This window comes from Prunus persica, chromosome G8 (assembly GCF_000346465.2).
Source record: "Prunus persica cultivar Lovell chromosome G8, Prunus_persica_NCBIv2, whole genome shotgun sequence".
Taxonomy (NCBI): Eukaryota; Viridiplantae; Streptophyta; class Magnoliopsida; order Rosales; family Rosaceae; genus Prunus; species Prunus persica.
Genome location: NC_034016.1, coordinates 21,568,115 through 21,587,534, shown reverse-complemented (window position 1 = coordinate 21,587,534; position 19,420 = coordinate 21,568,115). Strand labels below are relative to the sequence as shown.

General features: G+C 37.3%; 2 protein-coding genes and 1 long non-coding RNA gene across 3 annotated transcripts; all 3 read left to right on the top strand.

The window, feature by feature from the left end:
• Positions 1,613–9,428, top strand: LOC18766550 (nodulin homeobox). The gene is made up of 18 exons (XM_020570378.1): positions 1,613–1,874; positions 2,764–2,815; positions 3,132–3,260; positions 3,358–3,516; positions 4,108–4,191; positions 4,268–4,396; positions 4,630–4,848; positions 5,249–5,380; positions 5,509–5,604; positions 5,745–5,906; positions 6,133–6,424; positions 6,519–6,644; positions 6,728–6,797; positions 7,159–7,222; positions 7,331–7,399; positions 7,782–8,318; positions 8,402–8,436; positions 8,658–9,428. Exons 2-18 carry the CDS (start codon positions 2,774–2,776, stop codon positions 9,202–9,204), a joined length of 2,892 nt encoding a protein of 963 aa, XP_020425967.1. The 5' UTR covers positions 1,613–1,874; positions 2,764–2,773; the 3' UTR covers positions 9,205–9,428.
• On the top strand, positions 10,447–13,670 carry LOC109946279. The gene is made up of 2 exons (XR_002269468.1): positions 10,447–12,482; positions 12,641–13,670. It is a non-coding gene; the product is annotated as an uncharacterized LOC109946279 (long non-coding RNA).
• On the top strand, positions 18,689–19,341 carry LOC18767726 (SOSS complex subunit B homolog; the record flags this gene model as incomplete). The annotated part of the gene is made up of 2 exons (XM_007199052.2): positions 18,689–18,774; positions 18,866–19,341. Coding segments are annotated over 2 exons (534 nt in total), but the record flags the coding sequence as incomplete, so codon positions are not given.

The following is a 19,420-nucleotide window of genomic DNA, read 5'->3' as shown; positions in this document are numbered from 1 at the left end:
TCTCTTGCAATGATTGTTGTATTTGTATTTCCTCCTCAACAGACCTTTCTAATATGACCCTTCAAATCATCATAAGCTCTGATGTCTTCAGCCCTCATTTCAAGAACCTTCTTTGTCAACCCCATCAACAGTCCAAGGTCGGGTGCTTCTGCAAAAACATCAGCAACAATCCGAGCTCCTCCAAATCCATATTTGAAACACATTTCAGCAATTTCTTCCTTGCTACCAATTCCTCCATCACAGCCACAGCATTCTCCAGATTCTTACTACCCAACACGTACACTAGAGCTTCCTTCTCCAGCGTCTTTTGCCTCCTCTCATACTTGGAAAGCGGCCTCTCTAGCACCTCATCAAAGCCACCCTCAAAATCTTCCTTGTTCTTCCTCCTCCCAGCGTATATTGTCCCATTCCAAGTCCCAATAACCCTGGTCATACAATCCGGCGAATGAGGGGCAAGTTATTTTGTACTCTTCTATATTTATCATTAATTAAGCCAAATCATCTATTTCATTGCTTATTCTACCATAACATTAACTATCGTATGAAAATAAATCTGTCTTTAGAGATGTTATTAGGCGATTGAAAATTATTCCATGCAGCTAATTTGCGCATGTGAGAATGTAATGGTTCATTGCCACTCAAGTGATCTAATTGCTAAAATCTCTTATGCTTATGCAAATTTTATATTTTTAAAAGTTAAGTTCTTACTTAGTTACAGATGTTATAAGAACGTAACCATTAGATCAGTGATTACGATTAATATATTTCATGCGTATAAAGAATTGTTTATAAGAGAATTTAACCAGAAGATCCTTATGAGCGAAGTCTTAAGTCTTACACGTGGATTATATGATTAAGATATGCACATTTCTTTATATGTATCGCGTCTTCTCAAATGCGTATGATATGATATGCACATTCTTTATATGTGCGCGTATTCTTTATTTGTACATTTTCTTTATGTACGTGTATTTTTATATATGCATAAATGCTTATATTATGTTGAAGGAAGAATATAAGTTCCACTACTAATATCACCGAGGCTTTTTGTGATAAAACTTCATACTTACTGGGCTTCATATATGGTTAAGTTGGGGACAATATAGGTGTTGCTAGTAGTGGGCCGCTAACCCGTCCGTCTGAAATTTAACATGGTATTAGAGCGGGTTGATTGACTAAGTCTTTACCGTTACCCTTTATCAATACGTGGTGTTCATGTGTTGGACTTGAATGTTTGACTCCGATGTGAACTTAGCTCCACATGTGGCCCACTATATGTTGACCTCATGTGAAAGTGCGTGTTAAAGAATATAAATCTCATATCAAAAACTTTACTAAATAAAATAAAATAAAACATATAATAAATTATTCCAATACTAATATCACCGATGCCTAAAATTTATAAATAATTAAGTTGGAACTTTGTAAATGATTCCACTGCCAATATAACATATAAGATTCTCCCTATGAAATTTAACATATTCATCGTACACGCTGAGTTTTTAGTAAAGAAAACTTTTTTTTTAAGTCAGTAATTATCTTCTCTTGTAAAGCTGAGGGACCAAGAAGTCGAATGAATAGGAGGTTAACCAAATCTCATGCTAGTCATTATCAGCAATCATACAAATTGAGACTTGAGACACAACACCACAACCAAAACACCAAAATTAGAAAACGGCAACAACTAAAAAAGAGCGTATATAAATGTGAGTCTCAATCCCCGTTCCTCAAATCATTACATATTTACACTTCTCCAAATCATTCACTCCACCCAATAAAAACCCGCGAATCTCCCTCTTGCATTTTTCCTGTTTTATCTTCTCTTTCTTTCAAAAAGTTTGAAACTTGAATCTCGTCGTCGCTGCAACTCCCAGGTCAATTTTCTGTCTCAATTTACGTTATTATACTCTGCAGCTAGTTGTATTCAAGCTTTGTCTGTTTTCATTTACTTGCGCTGTGATTTTTTCTTTTCTTTTTTCTCTATCTGAAAGTGTATGCATTTGTAGGGTTTTAACGTTCAATTCACTTTGCTTGCTCTAATCCTAGGGTTTTCTGATGTGGGTGTTTGAAAAAGATTTTTATTTTTCTGCATATCGAAGTTGTCATCATAAGTGTATATTTCGCATAATTTCACTGTCGGAATAAAAAATTAAAAAAATAAATAAATTTCAACTCTCTCTACGTAAGTAACGTTCCTTACAATTCCCCTACTCTTTTCCATTTGAAGTTCGTTCAAGCTTCTATTTGAAAGAAAGAAACACCCCTACAGTCTATGGTATTAATTATCGATGACTACCTGCATATTTGTCCAGTAGTTTCGTATTAAGAAGCAAACACAATGTTTTTTGCATCTCATTTAAACTTGCATAATTTTCAGTCTAATATCTCCCGATATGTTGATATTTTCATATGTACAGATTTTTTGTTTGTCTGAATGCGTCTAGATCCTTAATACTTCTGTCGACATTGATATTTGAGACAAAAAAATGTTTCTTCCCCATCATCTTCTTCTTTGTGTTGTCATTTCAAGATTCATTAGGGAAATTTCTGAAATTTATTTTCTCTATGTGCCTTAAAAATCTCTCACTCCCTCCCCAACAGTTGTATTGTTGATGAATTTTATGGATTCTTGAAACAGCACTACTAACATAAATCTGATGGATTCTTGAAAGATGCATCAGTAGGATTTTACTCCTGTGAGCATGAATGATCTTATATTTATCCTCATTATGTCAAAGTTTTTTTTGTTTTTTTTTGGCGTAGGTTTTGTAGAATGAGACATGCTAAGGAAGAGCCGTCATGTAGTGGTGCACAAGTAAGATCCTGAACAACCAAAAGTTGACTGTATGATTACTTTAGTTATTGGGTTCATTAGGGATCCAAATTTTCTCTTTGTCTCGTCTATCCTTGCTTTTTAGTCCAAGTGGTCTATATGAAATCCAAGAGTTCTAATGGATTTTTTAGTTTTATTATTAACCCCTGAGAAAGATGAGTTCTAATGGACCACTACAATTAAGAAGCAAGGATAGCCAAGAAATGGAGAGGACCCAAATTTGCTTATTAGACAACCAATTAGTTTTATAAATTCTGTCTGTTAGCATGAATAACTTTTAATTTATTTGTGTGAACAGGTTATTGACTTAGTTTCAGCAGTGAAGGAGTTACATGGGCTTAACTCTCAGGAACTTAATAAATTACTGAAGGAATCTGATAATTTTACTATTCACTATGTTACTGAAAAAGGATCAATATTGAAAAAGGTCAGAAATCATCCTCACTGTTAGAAATGCCATATTCTTCTTTTGATACCTTACCTTTTTGTGGATATGTCATTTCTAAAATGGCGTTATGTTTCAGATCGATGCAGAAAAGCTTGCAGGCTTTCTTCCTCTGCACCTTATTGCAGTGCTTATGTCTTCTGACAGAGACGAAGCTCTGTTCAGATACCTATCATGCGGCATTAGGCTCTTGCACTCCTTGTGTGATTTAGCACCTCGACATGCCAAACTTGAACAGGTTGCTTATAATCATTTTCAGTCCAAGTTTAATTTTCTTTTTGTTTTATTGTTTGCGTGCCTTTTCTTGTGATCACAATAAAAAATTATGTAGATGCATGATTATTCAATTTTGACGTGAGACTTGAAACTTCATATGATCTGTAGTATTAGGTGAATTTGTTATATCTTTGCTCTTTTCTTTATACAATATTGCTGCTGATAATTAATTTAAAAAGTTAGTGTAAGGGTGTATAGAGGATGCCCAGTAGCTTCTCTGATTATAAATTAAACAGAGATGTTTTTACTTTTCATTTCGAGTACTAGGGTCTTTCTTGATTGTAATGAATCTTGTCGAGGTTTTCCTTTTTATTTGGGATAGGTGTTTGAAAATTGGTTATTGAACTTGGGATCTTTATTCTTAATGGAGATACACAGACGTCAATAGTTTTTTGGCTAGTTGCCTAAATTTTTATACTGTCATACCAGTCAGTTTGCTTGTTAATAGAATTCTTTTCAACTCTGATTACTTCATTGCTCTTTTCCAAACCATTATAAAATTCTTGTGGAAATAGTATATGAAAATGAGCCACTATATCTTTTATGGTTACAGGTTCTGCTAGATGATGTAAAAGTGTCAGAACAGCTGCTTGACCTGGTGTTTTATATACTAATCGTTTTTGGTGGTTATGAACAGGTTGTCCTTAATCCTTTCCTCTAAGATCTATTCGCTTTTCTCTTTTTCTCCACTGAGACTTGCTTTCATGATGCAGAAAAATCACAGTTTTGGTGGGGCACCCCTGATGTATTCTGCACTGGTTGCGTGCAGTTTACATCTACTAACAGGTTGTATATCTTCGCAATGGCAAGATCTTGTTCAAGTATTGCTTGCACATCCTAAGGTATTATTAGCCCAAAATGATTCTTTTAAGCTGCTATTCATAGAAAATTGAAACCTCTAGCAAGCTCTTCTTATAGCCATATGTTTTCATGTTCATGGGATTGTTATGCAGTTTTCTGCTTCTTTTGTTTTGTGTTTGTGATGGTACGCTTGTGATTGTCATACATATTTTTCCTGTTATCCTCGTGCTGACACATTGATGCATGTACTCATTGTAAAACTTCTCTGTTACAGGTTGACATATTTATGGATGCAGCTTTTGGAGCAGTTTCTGTTTCCATTAAGTTTCTGAATATCAAGCTGTCAGCTCAACATGATGAGTTCTGTACAAAATCAAGTTTGACTACCGAACAAATAGTGCACTCTCTATGCCAGCAATGCGAAGCCTCTTTACAGTTTCTTCAATTGATGTGCCAGCAAAAATTGTTTCGGGAACGGTTACTCAGGAATAAGGTTTCCAAACAAGATCTCTCCCATTCTTTAAGTTTGGAGTAAATATTATGCCAGATATGTCTTATTTCTGTTATCTGTAAGTTTGTAATTTAAAGGGAAAAAACAAGTGAAAGAAAAGATGGGTTTGGTCAAACTGAAAGCAGAAGTTTCCTGGGCAGATACTAGATGCTCTCTAACTGCACTTGTATGCAGTAAACTAGTTAGGACAGGAACTTAGAGGGAGGGAGAATTTAATATTGCAATAGTGAGACAATGTTCACGAGCAGGAAGTTCATGGAAGGCAATCTTGAATGTGCTCTTGTAAAGCTAAGGACTTGTTCTTTATGTTATTTTGTTAAACACCCAATGATATCACAGTTTTTGTCATTTAAGTCAGTCATCTGTTTTTGGTACTGTACAGGAATTATCTGGAAAGGGTGGTGTTCTATTTTTGGCTCAAGCCATCTTGAAGCTAAACGCCGTGCCTCAGTTTGCAGCATCTGCTAGAGTTGTGGCTGCTGTATCTAGGCTGAAAGCTAGAATACTTTCAATTGTGAGTCCTAGTGATGAAACTACTTTTAAATTTCCTTGGGATGTTCAACTGCTTTAGAATCTAGTACAGCTTATTGTATACCCATGTGCAAAAACCTCAGTGTCCAGTCACTGCTTTCCTTGTTGCAGCTGTTGAATCTGAGTGAAGCAGACAGCATTTCTTACCTGGACGAAGTTGCCAACTCGCCAGGAAGCCTGGATTTGGCAAAGTCAGTCGCATTGGAGGTTAGCTTTTTTTCCATCTTATGAACTGTCAGGAATGCTGGTTTTTATCAGCCCATTTTTATTATTGATGTTCTCTTCTTTGTACAGAACCTGTTTTAACTGTCAAGCTGCTTGCTGTTAATTTATTTGTGATGATGCAGATTCTTGACTTATTGAAGACTGCTATTGGCAAAGATCCCAAATGTTTTGCTGCCTGTTCTGATAGAAGTTACCCAATGGGGCTTTTGCAACTCAATGCAATGCGCCTAGCTGATATATTTTCCGATGATTCAAATTTTAGATCTTACATTACAGTATATTTTGTAAGCTATAATCATCACTCTCTTGTCTGCGTTTAATTTTGTTATCCTCCTTTTTCAGACCATCATTGTGCTTTGATATTCTCAAAGATGAGAGAATCTATAATTTCCCTTTTCATTAGAAATCATTTACATTATCCACATGTGATTTTGATGCATCTAGTGTGCGTGCATCATGTGTTCTGATCGTGAAAAAATTTGTGACTGTGTCTTTTGTATGTCCCTCCAGACTAAAGTGCTGACTGCAATATTTTCGCTCCCTCATGGAGATTTTTTAACCAGTTGGTGTTCTTCTGAACACCCTGAAAAGGAAGAAGATGGCAGTATTGAGTATGATTCATTTGCAACAGCTGGGTGGGTTTTGGATGTATTTTCATCAATTGACCTACAAAATTCACCAACTTTAGAATGTACTGTTACTCCCATTAGTGTGACCCAGGCTTCCTACTCACATCAGAGAACAGCATTATTTGTGAAAATAATTGCAAATCTCCATTGTTTTATTCCCACTATCTGTGAAGGTTTGTTCTTGATTTTGTGAATTTTCGTAACTACTTCAATTAGCACGTCATTGTTTTGTGTCTTATCAGTGAAATTCTCTGTTTTAATTTACAGAACAGGAGAGGAACCTTTTTGTTAACAAGTTTCTGGAGTGCTTGCAAATGGATCTATCTAACTCGTTGCCTGGATTTTCCTTTGCTTCTGATACTCCGAAACCTGCGACTGTTTGCAGAAATCTACGTAATTATCACCCCCAATGAATCTTTTTGTAAACCTTAATTGTAGAAGTTACTCCCTTCCTTACAAGTAAGTTGCACGTGCAGGCTCGTTGCTAAGTCATGCAGAATCATTAATTCCTAATTTTTTGAACGAGGAGGACGTACAGCTCCTAAGGTAATACTGTCAACCATGCTTCTTCTTTCATAGTTTTTGTAGTTATTATTAATGCTTAGTTTTTAGAATTTAGCCTCAACCATGTTAAGGTGACCTCATCCAGAGCTGGAAATGGGACTTCAAAGTTGTAGAATGGGCTTTACATGGAATTTACTTAATAAATGCTACAATGTTTAGAATTTTTATTAACATCTGAAATAATGCTCTTCAGCTAAATCTGATGACGACCAAAGCTTGTTTTTACTTATATGTATTTGTATGTGTATGTATAGAGATTAGTATATGGTTTATCTATCAACTACATACTTCAGTACACCAGCCTTGTAGTATCACTTTTTATTTATTCATACTTTCTTTTCAGGGTTTTCTCTAAGCAATTACAAGCATTGATCACTTCGACTGAATTTGAAGAAAACCGAGTTCAGGTAGTAAAACACTAATTTTCTAGAAATGAATTTTGCCATTTTGTTTGATTCCTTCCTGCCCCACCCCTTGCATATATGTTTGAATGTTTTCAATAACGATGCTGGCAGGAGAAGAAACACGAGGAGTCAATATATAGGGATAAATTTGCTAAACTCAACATCAGTGATCATCATCAGGTAAATGTTTGATAGTTTTTTTTCCCCATCTTCTGGGTGGCCTGAAAATGCTGGTTGTTCAATCTACTTAGACCAATGATCACATTATTGAGTTGACGTGCTTTTAAATTGTTCTTTGGTATGACAAGCTTCACACACAATTATTTGAAACCAACTGTAGGAGTATTAAACTTGAACGTGAGACTCATAGCCATTGGGAGACAAACTGAGTGAGATTTTTCTAATTAGTAATTAATATACCTTAGATTGAATAACTGCTGTCTCCGATCTTCAAGTGGAATAAATGAGCCAATCCTCAAATGGGCGCCCAATTGAGTTTGCTAATGGTGATGTAGTTATTTCTCAACATACTGACCTGAGAGTAAACTTTGATTCCTGGTAGGAGGCTCAGAGTACTGGAGGATGCTCGCCACCTTTATTGAGTAAACAACCTCCTAATCTTAATAATAGAAGTGGTAATCTAGAGGAAATGTCTGAGAATTCTGCTTTTCAAGACGTGGACCAAGTTGATGCAAACAGTGAGCATATGGATCAGGGGAATGATGTAATGAGGGAAGACAAAGGTATATCTGGTGGGAGTGCATCTGGACGTTTTGGAGCCATCGACCTAGATGCTCATAATGTTGAAACCAGTGGTTCAGACACAAGCTCAACAAGAGGGAAAAATGCTGTAGATCAGATGGAAAACAGTGAATTCCCAAAGCCGAGTGCACACATAAAAGAAAGTGGATATGGGGGAACCGCAGAGGATGAAAAGGTTGAAACTGTTCAGTGTGAGGAAAAGCAGCGAAGGAAACGGAAACGAACAATAATGAATGATACACAGGTGGAACTTATTGAGAGAGCCCTATTAGATGAACCTGATATGCAGCGAAATGCAGCCTCAATACAATCATGGGCTGAGAAATTAAGTTTTCATGTATGTCAATGCTTCTAACTTTTTATTGAGTGTTTTTATTTTATATTTTAAATTTAACATAAGTTAACCATTTTGTTATCCAGGGTTCCGAGGTTACATGTCCACAGCTTAAAAATTGGTAAGTCATCCTTATATTTTCCTGTGTTCATTTTCTGCGAGGCGTTTGAAACTACTTTTAGTAATCAATATGACTTGTTTTATTAACTGCATTTGTTTTTTTGGACACAGCACAATGTTTACGTGCAAGATATTTTCGCACCGCACCAATCACTATCCTACTGCCGTGAATATTTGGATGGTTGCTTGTTATGAAAACATCATGTTTTTGTGTCTCCGCAGGTTAAACAATCGAAAAGCGAGGCTAGCCCGCACAGCTAAGGATGTTCGTCCAGCACCTGAGGCTGACAATGCGTTGCAAGACAAGCAAGGTGGGCGAGGACTAAGGTCCAACAACTCACCTGATACCGCTGGTGGAGATGCTTCCAGCCAACTAAATGTGAGGAGAGATCCTCAAATCATGTTGAGAACTGGTATCAGGGAGATCTCTGAGACTAACGTGGCAGAAGCCGCTGCCCCCCGTGGTCCTGCAGAATTTGATCTGTGCAAGCAAGGCGACTCCATCGGCCTCATGGGTGCAAATGGAGAGGAGATTGGGAGAGGAAAGGTGTTTCAGGTGCGTGGCCAATGGTATGGAAGAAACTTGGAGGAGTTGAGGGCATACGTTGTGGATGTTAAAGACCTAAAAGCTAGAAGAGCAACGAGGCTTCCGCACCCGTCTGTAGCCACAGGTGTCTCATTTGAGGAGGCTGAAACAAAGATTGGCGTAATGAGAGTGTTATGGGATTCAAACATGACTTTCACATTGCGTCCTAAACGAGCAATGTAAGCCACAGGTTAAACGGCCTCGGCTTCGGCCTCTGTAGAACTACAAGTCGTTTCGTTACCTGCAAGATGTAAACGTGTAATCATTGTAATTACTTAGACCTCTTTTCCCCTTCTTTTTTTTTTTTTTTTTCTTTTGATAAACAGAGTTTGGAATTTTCCATATACATTATTACACACAGCTTTCTAACTTTGCGGAATGTTAAATATCGAGTTGTTCTGTCATCATCTAAAAAATATGCAAAGTTGGTTTTAGGTAATTTACTAGGAATAACGTTGTCGAAATGATTTCATTTTCGTGGAAAGGAAGGCGGGCTCCAAAAAAATAAAATCTATTTTGGAAATTGAAGGACGACAATTTATTTTGGAAATTGAAGAATTAAAATCCAAATTGGATTATAATTATTCCTAGTCATCCTTAAAAAAAAAAGACGTGTTATTACATGTCAAATCATATATGGATGACTGAAAACTTAACTCGTATTAATTTTGAAATTTGATATCCCAAATATGTACGAACAAATTTATCAAAAGACAGGTTATTCTACACCATCATTAATATTAGGGATGGGCGCGATCCGGTTCAGTGTTTCAGTTTTCCGATTCCGATGCTCACCCCCAATTAATATAGTATCAGCCGTCAGATCTTTTAAAGGACATGAACGGTTGAGATGAATAAGCAAGGAATATCCCCAAACATAAAATCGCGCCAAAGAAGTAACGAAACATCGCTTTGTATTGTAACACCTGCTTGGTTGAGGTCGAAGAATTGACTGAGCGAATCGGAACAAGCGCGACCATCTCTCAAACCCTAGACCTACCCTTCGCTACCCCATCACTGTAACATGGAGCTCGGTCCTCTCCCTCATTCGACGTATTGTTCTTCATTCTTCGTCTTCTTCATCAACAGAATCCCAAACCTTAACCCTAATCCGAAGATGTAGAAGACGAAGAATCTGCTGGCAAATTCGTTCATCGTCGAATTTGATGGCGCATTCGTTCATCGTCGAATCTGATGGCCGATGTAGAAGACGAAGAATCTGCTGGCAAATTCGTTCATCGTCGAATTTGATGGCGCATTCGTTCATCGTCGAATCTGATGGCCGATTCGTTCGTCATCGAATCTGCTCGCTGATTCGTTCATCGTCTTCGCACCATCGGATGAGCTTCGGCTCCGAAGAGACCTACATTAGGTTTTGAGCTTCCGCAAGTCTCTTGCTATCTTACGTGCACTCGTCAGGTTGGCCCTACATCTTTCTAACCTAATTACTTGCATTTATTTTAGTGCTCTTTGAATCCACTTTTGAGATCTAGTTGCATTTCATTTTAGCGATCTTTCTATTTTTACTGTGCGTTTGGATTTTTCTTTTTTTATTTCCTGGGAATTTGCATTTTGGATGCAAATCATATGCCAATACAATACGTTGAGAGACTTGAAAGATAGTTGTTGCCTGAATTTAAGCAGCACGCCATTTGTAGGTGGTTGTTGAACATCTTCTGTTGGAATTGAAAATTAAGGCGATGTAGGTTTGTCTATTATGAGCTGAATTGCTTTCTATGTATGCCTATCTTTATGGCAACAGCTTGGAAACTGAAATTTCAGGTTGATCCTTTCCCATTTCTGGTTAGGAACTAAAGCTCAGTGACATTAATTCCTAGGTTATGCATACCAGCAATAAAACTCAGATGCACCAAATTTATTGTATGCATCAATTAGTCTTGTTACTTTAGTTCCCTGTAGTTCTTAAGCTGGTAGCAATTTGAGTAAATCACACAAAGAGCAGACGTGGAGTTTCTAGTATGGTTGTCACAAAAGAAGGTGAAAATCTTGCCTTTGGGGTTACCTTTTTTCAACTTACGTTGGCCACTATTGATGCTATAGAAACCTTTAGAACCTATGCTGCAGGTTTGTTAAATTGTTATAAAACTTAATTATTTATAGGGTTTGATGACTTTGGGTTTTATTTATTTTTAGAATTTATTGTTTGTTGTTCTTTTTCCTTCCTGATGTTTTGTGTATTTTTCCGTTGTCACATAATTTTGTCGTGCTGCTGTATATGTATTATTTGTTATCTGTACTTTCCGTCTGTTACATCTTCACAGCATACAGTAAATTACACACACATGTAGAGATACACTGACCAAACCATGTAGAAGATTCATGTTTCCAACAGTTACTAGGTTGGATATGATTTTAGGGCAAATTAGAGTTCCGTTGATGGAAGTTCATTGCTTGTGTTTCTTTAGATGGAGGTGACAATACGAAGTAAAATGCTATTTCAATGTTTTAACTGGATTATTGCAAATGTGAACTTTCTGTTTTTCTTCTCTTTTCTTTTTCTCCTATGGGAATTGGATAAATATAGGTAGCTAGCTACACAGAATAAAAGGTTTGCGTTTCTCTGATTATGAGTTAGGCAACCTCGAAATAGAAGGGTTGTTTAATCATTTGCATCCAGAAATTTCCATCCTAATAATGATGTATAGAAGTTCTAATTATATGTTTAATTAGAAACCCTGTGAAAACATAATAAACGTGCATGGTGGATATGCCCTATATGTTTCGTTTTTGTAACTTTCAAGGTTTAGGACTGCAGTTTATATTTGCTTCTGGTTTCTTGAATCTCTCTCGCCTTCAGAATTGGATTTTTTTGGCCCATAAATTTACTTACAGGAGACCAAGTTGTCACCAGGCATAAAAAGACGAATAACGAACCATACTAATCAATGTTCTGCAGTGATCGATCACCACCCCCCAAAAAAAAAAAAAAAAAGAAGGGATGGGCCAATGCGAATTGAAAGTGAGGACACGTGGCCAAGTCTAGGGTCGAGGCAATTAAGCAAACCAGTCCAGTCCACTAACTCTATAAATTCTAAATTATAATACAAAAGGAAACGACATCGTATGAAGAAGAAAACCTTCTTATCTTAAAAGGCGCCTGATCTCGCAAATGATAAAACCTTAACCCTCGGGCCCTCAGAGTCCCAAACGCGAGTGAGAGCAGATCTGAGAAAATGAGAGATGTGAAACACAGAGAAGGTCTGGAAACCCTAACAATGGCATTGTCTCTGTGATCCGAGCCTTCGCTGTAGATCAGAGACATGAGCGTGAAGAAAGAGAGAGACGACGGGGCATGAAGAAAAGCTCCTCCAATGCGATTCTTGTTTTGCGAGGTTTAACGCCTCGATGACCGCCATTGATCCACGATCGGATCCGTTCAAGAGCTCACCGTCGAAATGGCGTAGTAATTAACACCAAGACCAGAGATCTGATGGGGCTAGGTATGGGGTTTCCAGGACCCGTCAAAGTTGATTTTGAAATTTAGGGTTTACTGAGATCATTGTTTTTTATTTGATGGAGCGACATGCCTGAGGAATTAATTAGTAGGTCGGTCTTTAATTCAATGCATTAATGCGTTCGCTGTTTGCTTCCATTCCAGGTACACTCCCTGTCTGCTTGCTCAAGATGCGATAGTGCGATGTGGACTGATAGAGGCACTGACAGCGGGCCTTCCATATCTTTAAGGTTTTACTCCTTACTCATTCAAGCATGTTGATGTATGTTTTTCTTTTGTAAAATTTCATTTTTTGTTTTTAAATGGAAACAAAATGAACAAAAATAAGCTTCCAGAGGCAAATAGCATAGTATTGTTGAAAACTTGAACGATATATCTGACAAAAACAAAATTGACACACATTATGGGAGCTCTTTGAAATAGCATATTTTTGTTGAATGATGTATTCTGATATGAGGGAGTGGGGGACGGTATCTTACATATGGAATCAGGAACATTGTGACATTACATCAGTGATACACGGTGGCGTGGTGAATTTAAAAGTAATCATTTGTAGCAATATCGGATGGTCTAATAACCTTGCATAACTAGACTGTTCGGCAACTTGATGTTCTGACCAAAAGAGAACATCGGATGATGGGGTTTCTCTAACTTTCAATGTAACATGAGTTGGAAGACATTAGAACGTGAAAATTCATAAATGGGTTAGTGCATTATTCAAATATTGTCGCACACAATGTTCTAGTTAATGTCAGTAATCTGAGCTTCTGAACTTTTCAAGTTAGGATGAGAATGCAAGGAGTCTCAGAAGTTCTCAGTATTTGCTTTTGCATCCATGCACCCAAGCAATGTTTATAGGTTATTACCATGGAAATAAAATTTGAAGCAGTAAATTTCGTAGAACTAAAATTTATCTGCTCACATTGTCAAATATATACGGAGGATAGATTGGCAGTTATAAATTTAGAAGTCTATTCACTCTCTCTCTCTCTCTCTCTCTCTCTCTCTCTCTCTGGTGTTCTGTTATATTTCCTAGTTGTAGTTGGTACATATCAATCTTAATTTGATATAATTTCTCATTGTAGTTGTTTATCATTCATATTTTGTTATCTATTGACAATACCTTTGGATTGTGTACAAGCTGGAAGATATAAAACATATATAATTTCTGTTTTAATTGTTTTCCGTGTATTGACAGGTATTCTTTTGGTAGTAAAATGGTGTTTAAAATGAAGTTATGAATGTACAAATGTAGTAATAGAGTATTTTAAAAAATTTCTTCAGGATGTTGTGTTCTGGTTTGCGATCTTTAACATTCAGTGGTTATCCCACACCAAACGTTCTTCCTATGAGTTGCAGCATCTTGCATTTTAAATAAAAGAACCTGTTGTTCTATGTATTTTTTGTTATTGACATAACAAACTGTTCTTCCTATCATTCCCACTTGTTGCATTTTAACTTTAATTTTTTTTTTTTTCTATGGTTTTTTTGATATGCTTTTATATTACTACCTTTCAAGTTTGTCCACATTTTAAAGACATTATCGTTCCTGAAATGCCAGCCTTTTATTTTGTAGGTAATTTTTTAGGATTCATGTTTCTTCTAGAGACATGCAATGAATTTTTTTGTCAGTTAGTTCGTTAGTGCGACCTTCTTATGTTTGTTGTGTCGTATACTTGCATATTCAGTAGTTCTGCTTCGGTTCAACTTATTATTTTGCACACTGAACATCTGGTTTATTTCAGTGTTTATTCCAATTGTTATTATTTCTGATGGTTCTAATTGTTTAATTTTGTCTCAACTTTTGAGTCTTGATATTATTTTATTAATTGTTTAACTGATTTTTTTTTCCCCAGGTTCGCCTCAAATTTCCCTTTTGTTTTTTTGACTAATTTGATCTAATTTCAATCAAAACAAGTCTGTATAATATCAATTCTTTTATTTGAGTGCTGCGGATTGTTGTTTTTACTTGGATATACTTCCGACCCGCAATACTGAATTGGGCGTCGTCAAGTTTAAGGTTTATTATAAACGTCCAAATGGGACACCTAAAGGCCCATGAAAGACAAAATTGGCCCAATGAATGAGCCATAAACGATCAAAAAGGCCCACTGGAAAGCCCATACAAGGTAAATAGGCTCAATGGAGGGCCCATAAACCACAAAATGGGCCCGATGAATGGTCACTAAACGACAAAGTAGTCCCAATGAAGGGCCACGGAATGACGGTAATCCAACAGAAGAGTCACTAGAAGACAAAACAGGACAAAATAGGCCCAAAAAAGGCATATAATAGACAGAGACCCAATAAAGGGCCACTAAACGCCAAAAATGGCCCCAGGAAGGCACTCTAAAGACAAAATAGGCCCAATAAAGGCGACTAAACGACAAAGATTAGCCCGAATAAAGGATCACCAAAAGACAAAATAGGCCCAATGATGGCCACTAAACGACAAAGAAGGCCCAATGAAGAACTGCTAAAAGACAAAATAGGCCCAAGGAAAGGCATACTAAAAAGACAAAATAGGCCCAATGTCCACTAAACGACAAAAACTAGACCATTCTAAGGGCCGCTAAAAGACAAAATAGGCCCAATGAGTCCACTACACGACAAAAACTAGACCATTTTAAGGGCCGCTAAAAGACAAAATAGGCCCATGAGTACACTAAACGACAAAAACTGGACCATTTTCAGGGCCGCAAAAAGACAAAATAGGCCCAATGAGTCCACTAAACGACAAAAACTAGACCATTTTCGGGCCACTAAAAGACAAAATAGGCCATGAGTCCACTAAACGACAAAAACTAGACCATTTTAAGGGCCCCTAAAAGACAAAATAGGCCCAATGAGTCCACTAAACGACAAAAACTAGACCATTTTAGGGCCGCTAAAAGACAAAATAGGCCCAGAACAGGAGCACTAAAAAACAAAATAGACCCATGAGGACCACTAAACGACAAAACTTGGCCCCAATAACGTGAAACCTGGCCCACAGGCCCAAAATTCGGCCCAATAAGGTGAAACAGGCCCAAATTCGGCCCAATAACGTTAAAGAGGCCCAAAAGTTGCCCCGGTAACATGAAAAATAAGCCCAATAAAGTTAAACAGGCCCAAAAGTTGGCCCAATAACATGACACAGTCCTAAAAGTCGGCCCAATAATTTGAAACAGGCCCAAGAGTGGGCCCAATAACGTAAAAAGGGCCAGAAAGTCGGCCCAGTAACATGAAAATGGCCCAAAATAAGGCGCAAAAATGTTAACAGGCCCAAAAGTTGGCCCAATAACATGATACAGCCCAAAAGTCGGCCCAATAACGTAAAACAGGCCCTAAGTTGGGCCAATTAACGTGAAACAGAAGTCGGCCCAATCACTTGAAAGCCATGGGTAGAGGTAGGCCCTATAACTTCAAGACGGGCCCAATTTGCTCATATATAGTGTAGATGTAGGCCCAAGATCCTGAAAATGGCTATATACAGAACGAGACTGCCGATGACCCATTAATTATGCGAACATGAGCCCATATTGGGTCAAAATACTGGAATTTTTACTTATTAATGTCACGCTCCATACAATCCAATTGGGCCAAATAGTTGTTAAGGGCTTACTTCTTTTTTTCTTTTTTAGAGTTTGATTCCATTGTCATGCATCGTATGATTTGATGAAGTGAAAAAGGAACCCAAGGCATATAAAAAAAAAACCAAATAACATCTCCCGATCAGAATCGAACCTACATAATCTTCATCGCAGTCATTTTTTCATTCTCATTTTATCCTCTCATCTTCCAACTTCCTAAAAGTTGTCATATCATTCACCCAAGTCGCTTTCTCCATCATCATCATTTATCATTTCAAGATCCCAAGCCTTCTCATCAACGAGCTTCAGGTTATCGAAGCATCCCTCCCTGAAGTACCCTTTTGCATTTCAAACTTTAGAGCAAAAAAGACAACCACCAAATGAATGCAGATACACAAAAGCATAGCAGCAAAAGATACAGAAGAAACAGATAAAACAAGTACAACTAAATGTACAATAACTGGAACCGCAGCTCCATTGCATCCAGGGATGGACATCAAGAAGAACTGGAGAACTATCTGAGAAGTTCGCTATATGCTCATTCGTGAGGACGCATCATTTCCAAGCAGTGGCGGAACTAAAATTTTAATTTTTTCGGGCCAAAACATAAATTACATTTGTAAAAATATACCGACTGCAGATCAATAGCTGAAGTGGCATTATTTAAACATAAAAACCAATCAATTGCAGTGCAATTCCTAATCTACCAATCTAAACTGTACTAATGCATGCATCGCATTATAGAAAGAAAAACTAATCAAGTTCACTGTCGCATATTTGTACAATTTATATAACTATTCTTACTGTTTTGAAAATTCGATTGGACTATGAAAAAGTTCTTGAGAGCGCTTCTAATAGACTAGAGCCCAATTTCCAGCAAAGAAAGGCTGGTAGACTGTTAAGTCATCACTTGACATGCATGTATTACAGCATTACCGGGGGCCTTAGCATCAGAAAAAGACTTCCTTTTAATATTTCTAGGCCAGTTGCTTGGTATTAATAGTGGTGCCTGAAAAAGATGCATAGGACAGATTCATTGGAGCTGGTAAATTTAAGTCCAGCCTAATTTCAAATGCTTGATTGTATGAGGTCTTTAAAATGCACAAATCACAAAGACAAAGAAACCTGACAAAAGTTGAGAGAGGCTACACAGAATCAATTACATTTCACGCAGGTAAAAGCAATTCACTCTTTCAACCTGAAGTATTCCTAAACTCATGAATCATATTTACTAGATTGATTCTTGATAAATCAAAAGGCTCAACATTCCAGGCCCTCTTTCCTTGAGATGTCAAGCAAGCCTCGGTTCTCTTACTTGAGACTGCTATAATCAAATTAAAACTAACTTATTATAGCCAAATTTCTCATATCCTAAAGAATCAAATAAGGCAGATACGTTCAACAATTTTAGCATGGATATTCAATATTCACCTCTCCTACTAAAATCTCTATTCCCAAATATACTACAAGATTATCCCTGAAAAGGAGGGTGGATGGCAATAAAAATATAAGTTCTTGAAATTTAGGCCCAGATGTATTGTATTTCATGGCAATGAAATTCTATAAGTTGGTGCTAGCTATGTGACAGAAACCTAAATAACACCAAAGGAAAATTTGTAGGGACAACCACAACTCTTTACAAACATTCAAGTACAAGTCCAAGAGATCAGCCATAGCAAAATAAGAGGTATCAAATGAAGCAAGGATCACAACACAACAATTAAAAGAAGCTAACTGAAATGAAAGTAAACGAGTTAAACTGAAATAGAAGGCATACACTAAGTAACTCTGAAATGAGCAAGCAAGCTTTATTGCATTTTACCAGCAGACAAAGAAGTAATTACGGATGCAAGGCAGTCAAAAATACTCACAGAAAATTGAATATCTGAACAGTCAATAGAAGATATTTCCTACTGAATACTGATGCAAACTCTTTTTTTTTTTTTTTTTTTGTGCATAAAATTAAACCTAAGGATGATTATATTGCTAATATCATATCCAAAAAACCAATGGACGTAACCATTTATTCTTTTTCTGAAAGTAGAACTCATATCAATTGAGATAATCCATCACAGATGATAATTAATCCGCTTCAAAAAATGAAACAAGTGGTGCATAACTAAATAAAAGGAAGCATAATATTACCTGCAGATGAAGATCGAGAAGGTAAAGATTCGTAAGAAAACTCTCTTGCATAAGCGAAATCTTTTTCCGAAAGCGAGAACCGATTCTCAACGAAGAATTGAGACCCCAATTCTCAACGAAGAATTGAGACCCCAATTCTCAACGAAGAATTGAGATCCCGAAACCGAAGATTACCGGTCGGAGAATCGACTTGAATCGAAGCCATTATTGATATCAGCCTCTCTTGGTGATGGGGCTGGAGATCGGGTGTGGTCGGAGCGAAGGTCCGATTGAATCTGAACATCCGAGCAAGCTCCATCGATGAGATTTTAGGGTTAGGGTAAGGAGGAATTGACTCTTGCTTTTCATGAATAACGATACTATCTGAGTGCCCGGTGGCTATTTTGAGCAAATCTGGCTTGACATAAACAAATAAGAAAAAATTATCGTCGTGGTGGTGGTGGGTATTTTAGACTTTTCTCTGGAGGCACAATAAAACGCATGTCGTTTAAAGTCGCGGATTTATCCTCCGCTTCCCTTCTTGCAACACAACTCAACTCATGAATCGAAAGCATTAGTGAGGTATTCTCTCTCTGCGATTTTCAATTCAATCAAATACCGGTTTTGAATAAATTGTTGGGCCAATTGATTGAAAGGTTTTTTTCTTTGGCAGAAACAAAGCAAAGATACATACAGAGAGATGGTGGCACTCAAAGACAGTGCCAGCAGCACAGAACAACATAGACACAAGGTTCATACTTTTGGACAAAGCCTCTATGAACACATCCTCATCACAAGGCCAAAACAAGACATGCCTGGCACTCGTGGCCGACGAGACGGCGGCGGTCCACTTTCAGCTGTGGGGGGAGGAGTGCGATGCATTCGAGCCCGGTGACATCATACACTTGAGCAATGGGATCTTCTCTTACAGCAGGAACAGTCTTCTGCTGAGGGCGGGCAAGAGAGGCAAAATAGAAAAGGTTGGAGAGTTCACCATGGCATATGTGGAGACACCAAACATGAGTGAGATTCGTTGGGTTCCTGACCCCAACAGCTCTCACAAGTACATACAGGAGGCTGTAATTTCTCCACATTCACGTATATTTCCACCCAAATACTAATATCATCATCAAGCTCTTCTTCTGGCAATTTCAATTTGTCTAAATTATTGGATTTCGAAACGAGTTGTGAAGGATTTTTATTTTATTTTCATTTCTGGATCAAAGGA

Excerpts from the sequence above, each read along its gene's own strand:
- LOC18766550 (XM_020570378.1), top strand. The coding sequence starts at position 2,774 with ATGAGACATGCTAAGGAAGAGCCGTCATGTAGTGGTGCACAA. Across the intron at positions 5,605-5,744 it reads CAAAGTCAGTCGCATTGGAG|ATTCTTGACTTATTGAAGAC; the intron begins GTTAGCTTTTTT and ends GTGATGATGCAG. Across the intron at positions 5,907-6,132 it reads CTTACATTACAGTATATTTT|ACTAAAGTGCTGACTGCAAT; the intron begins GTAAGCTATAAT and ends ATGTCCCTCCAG.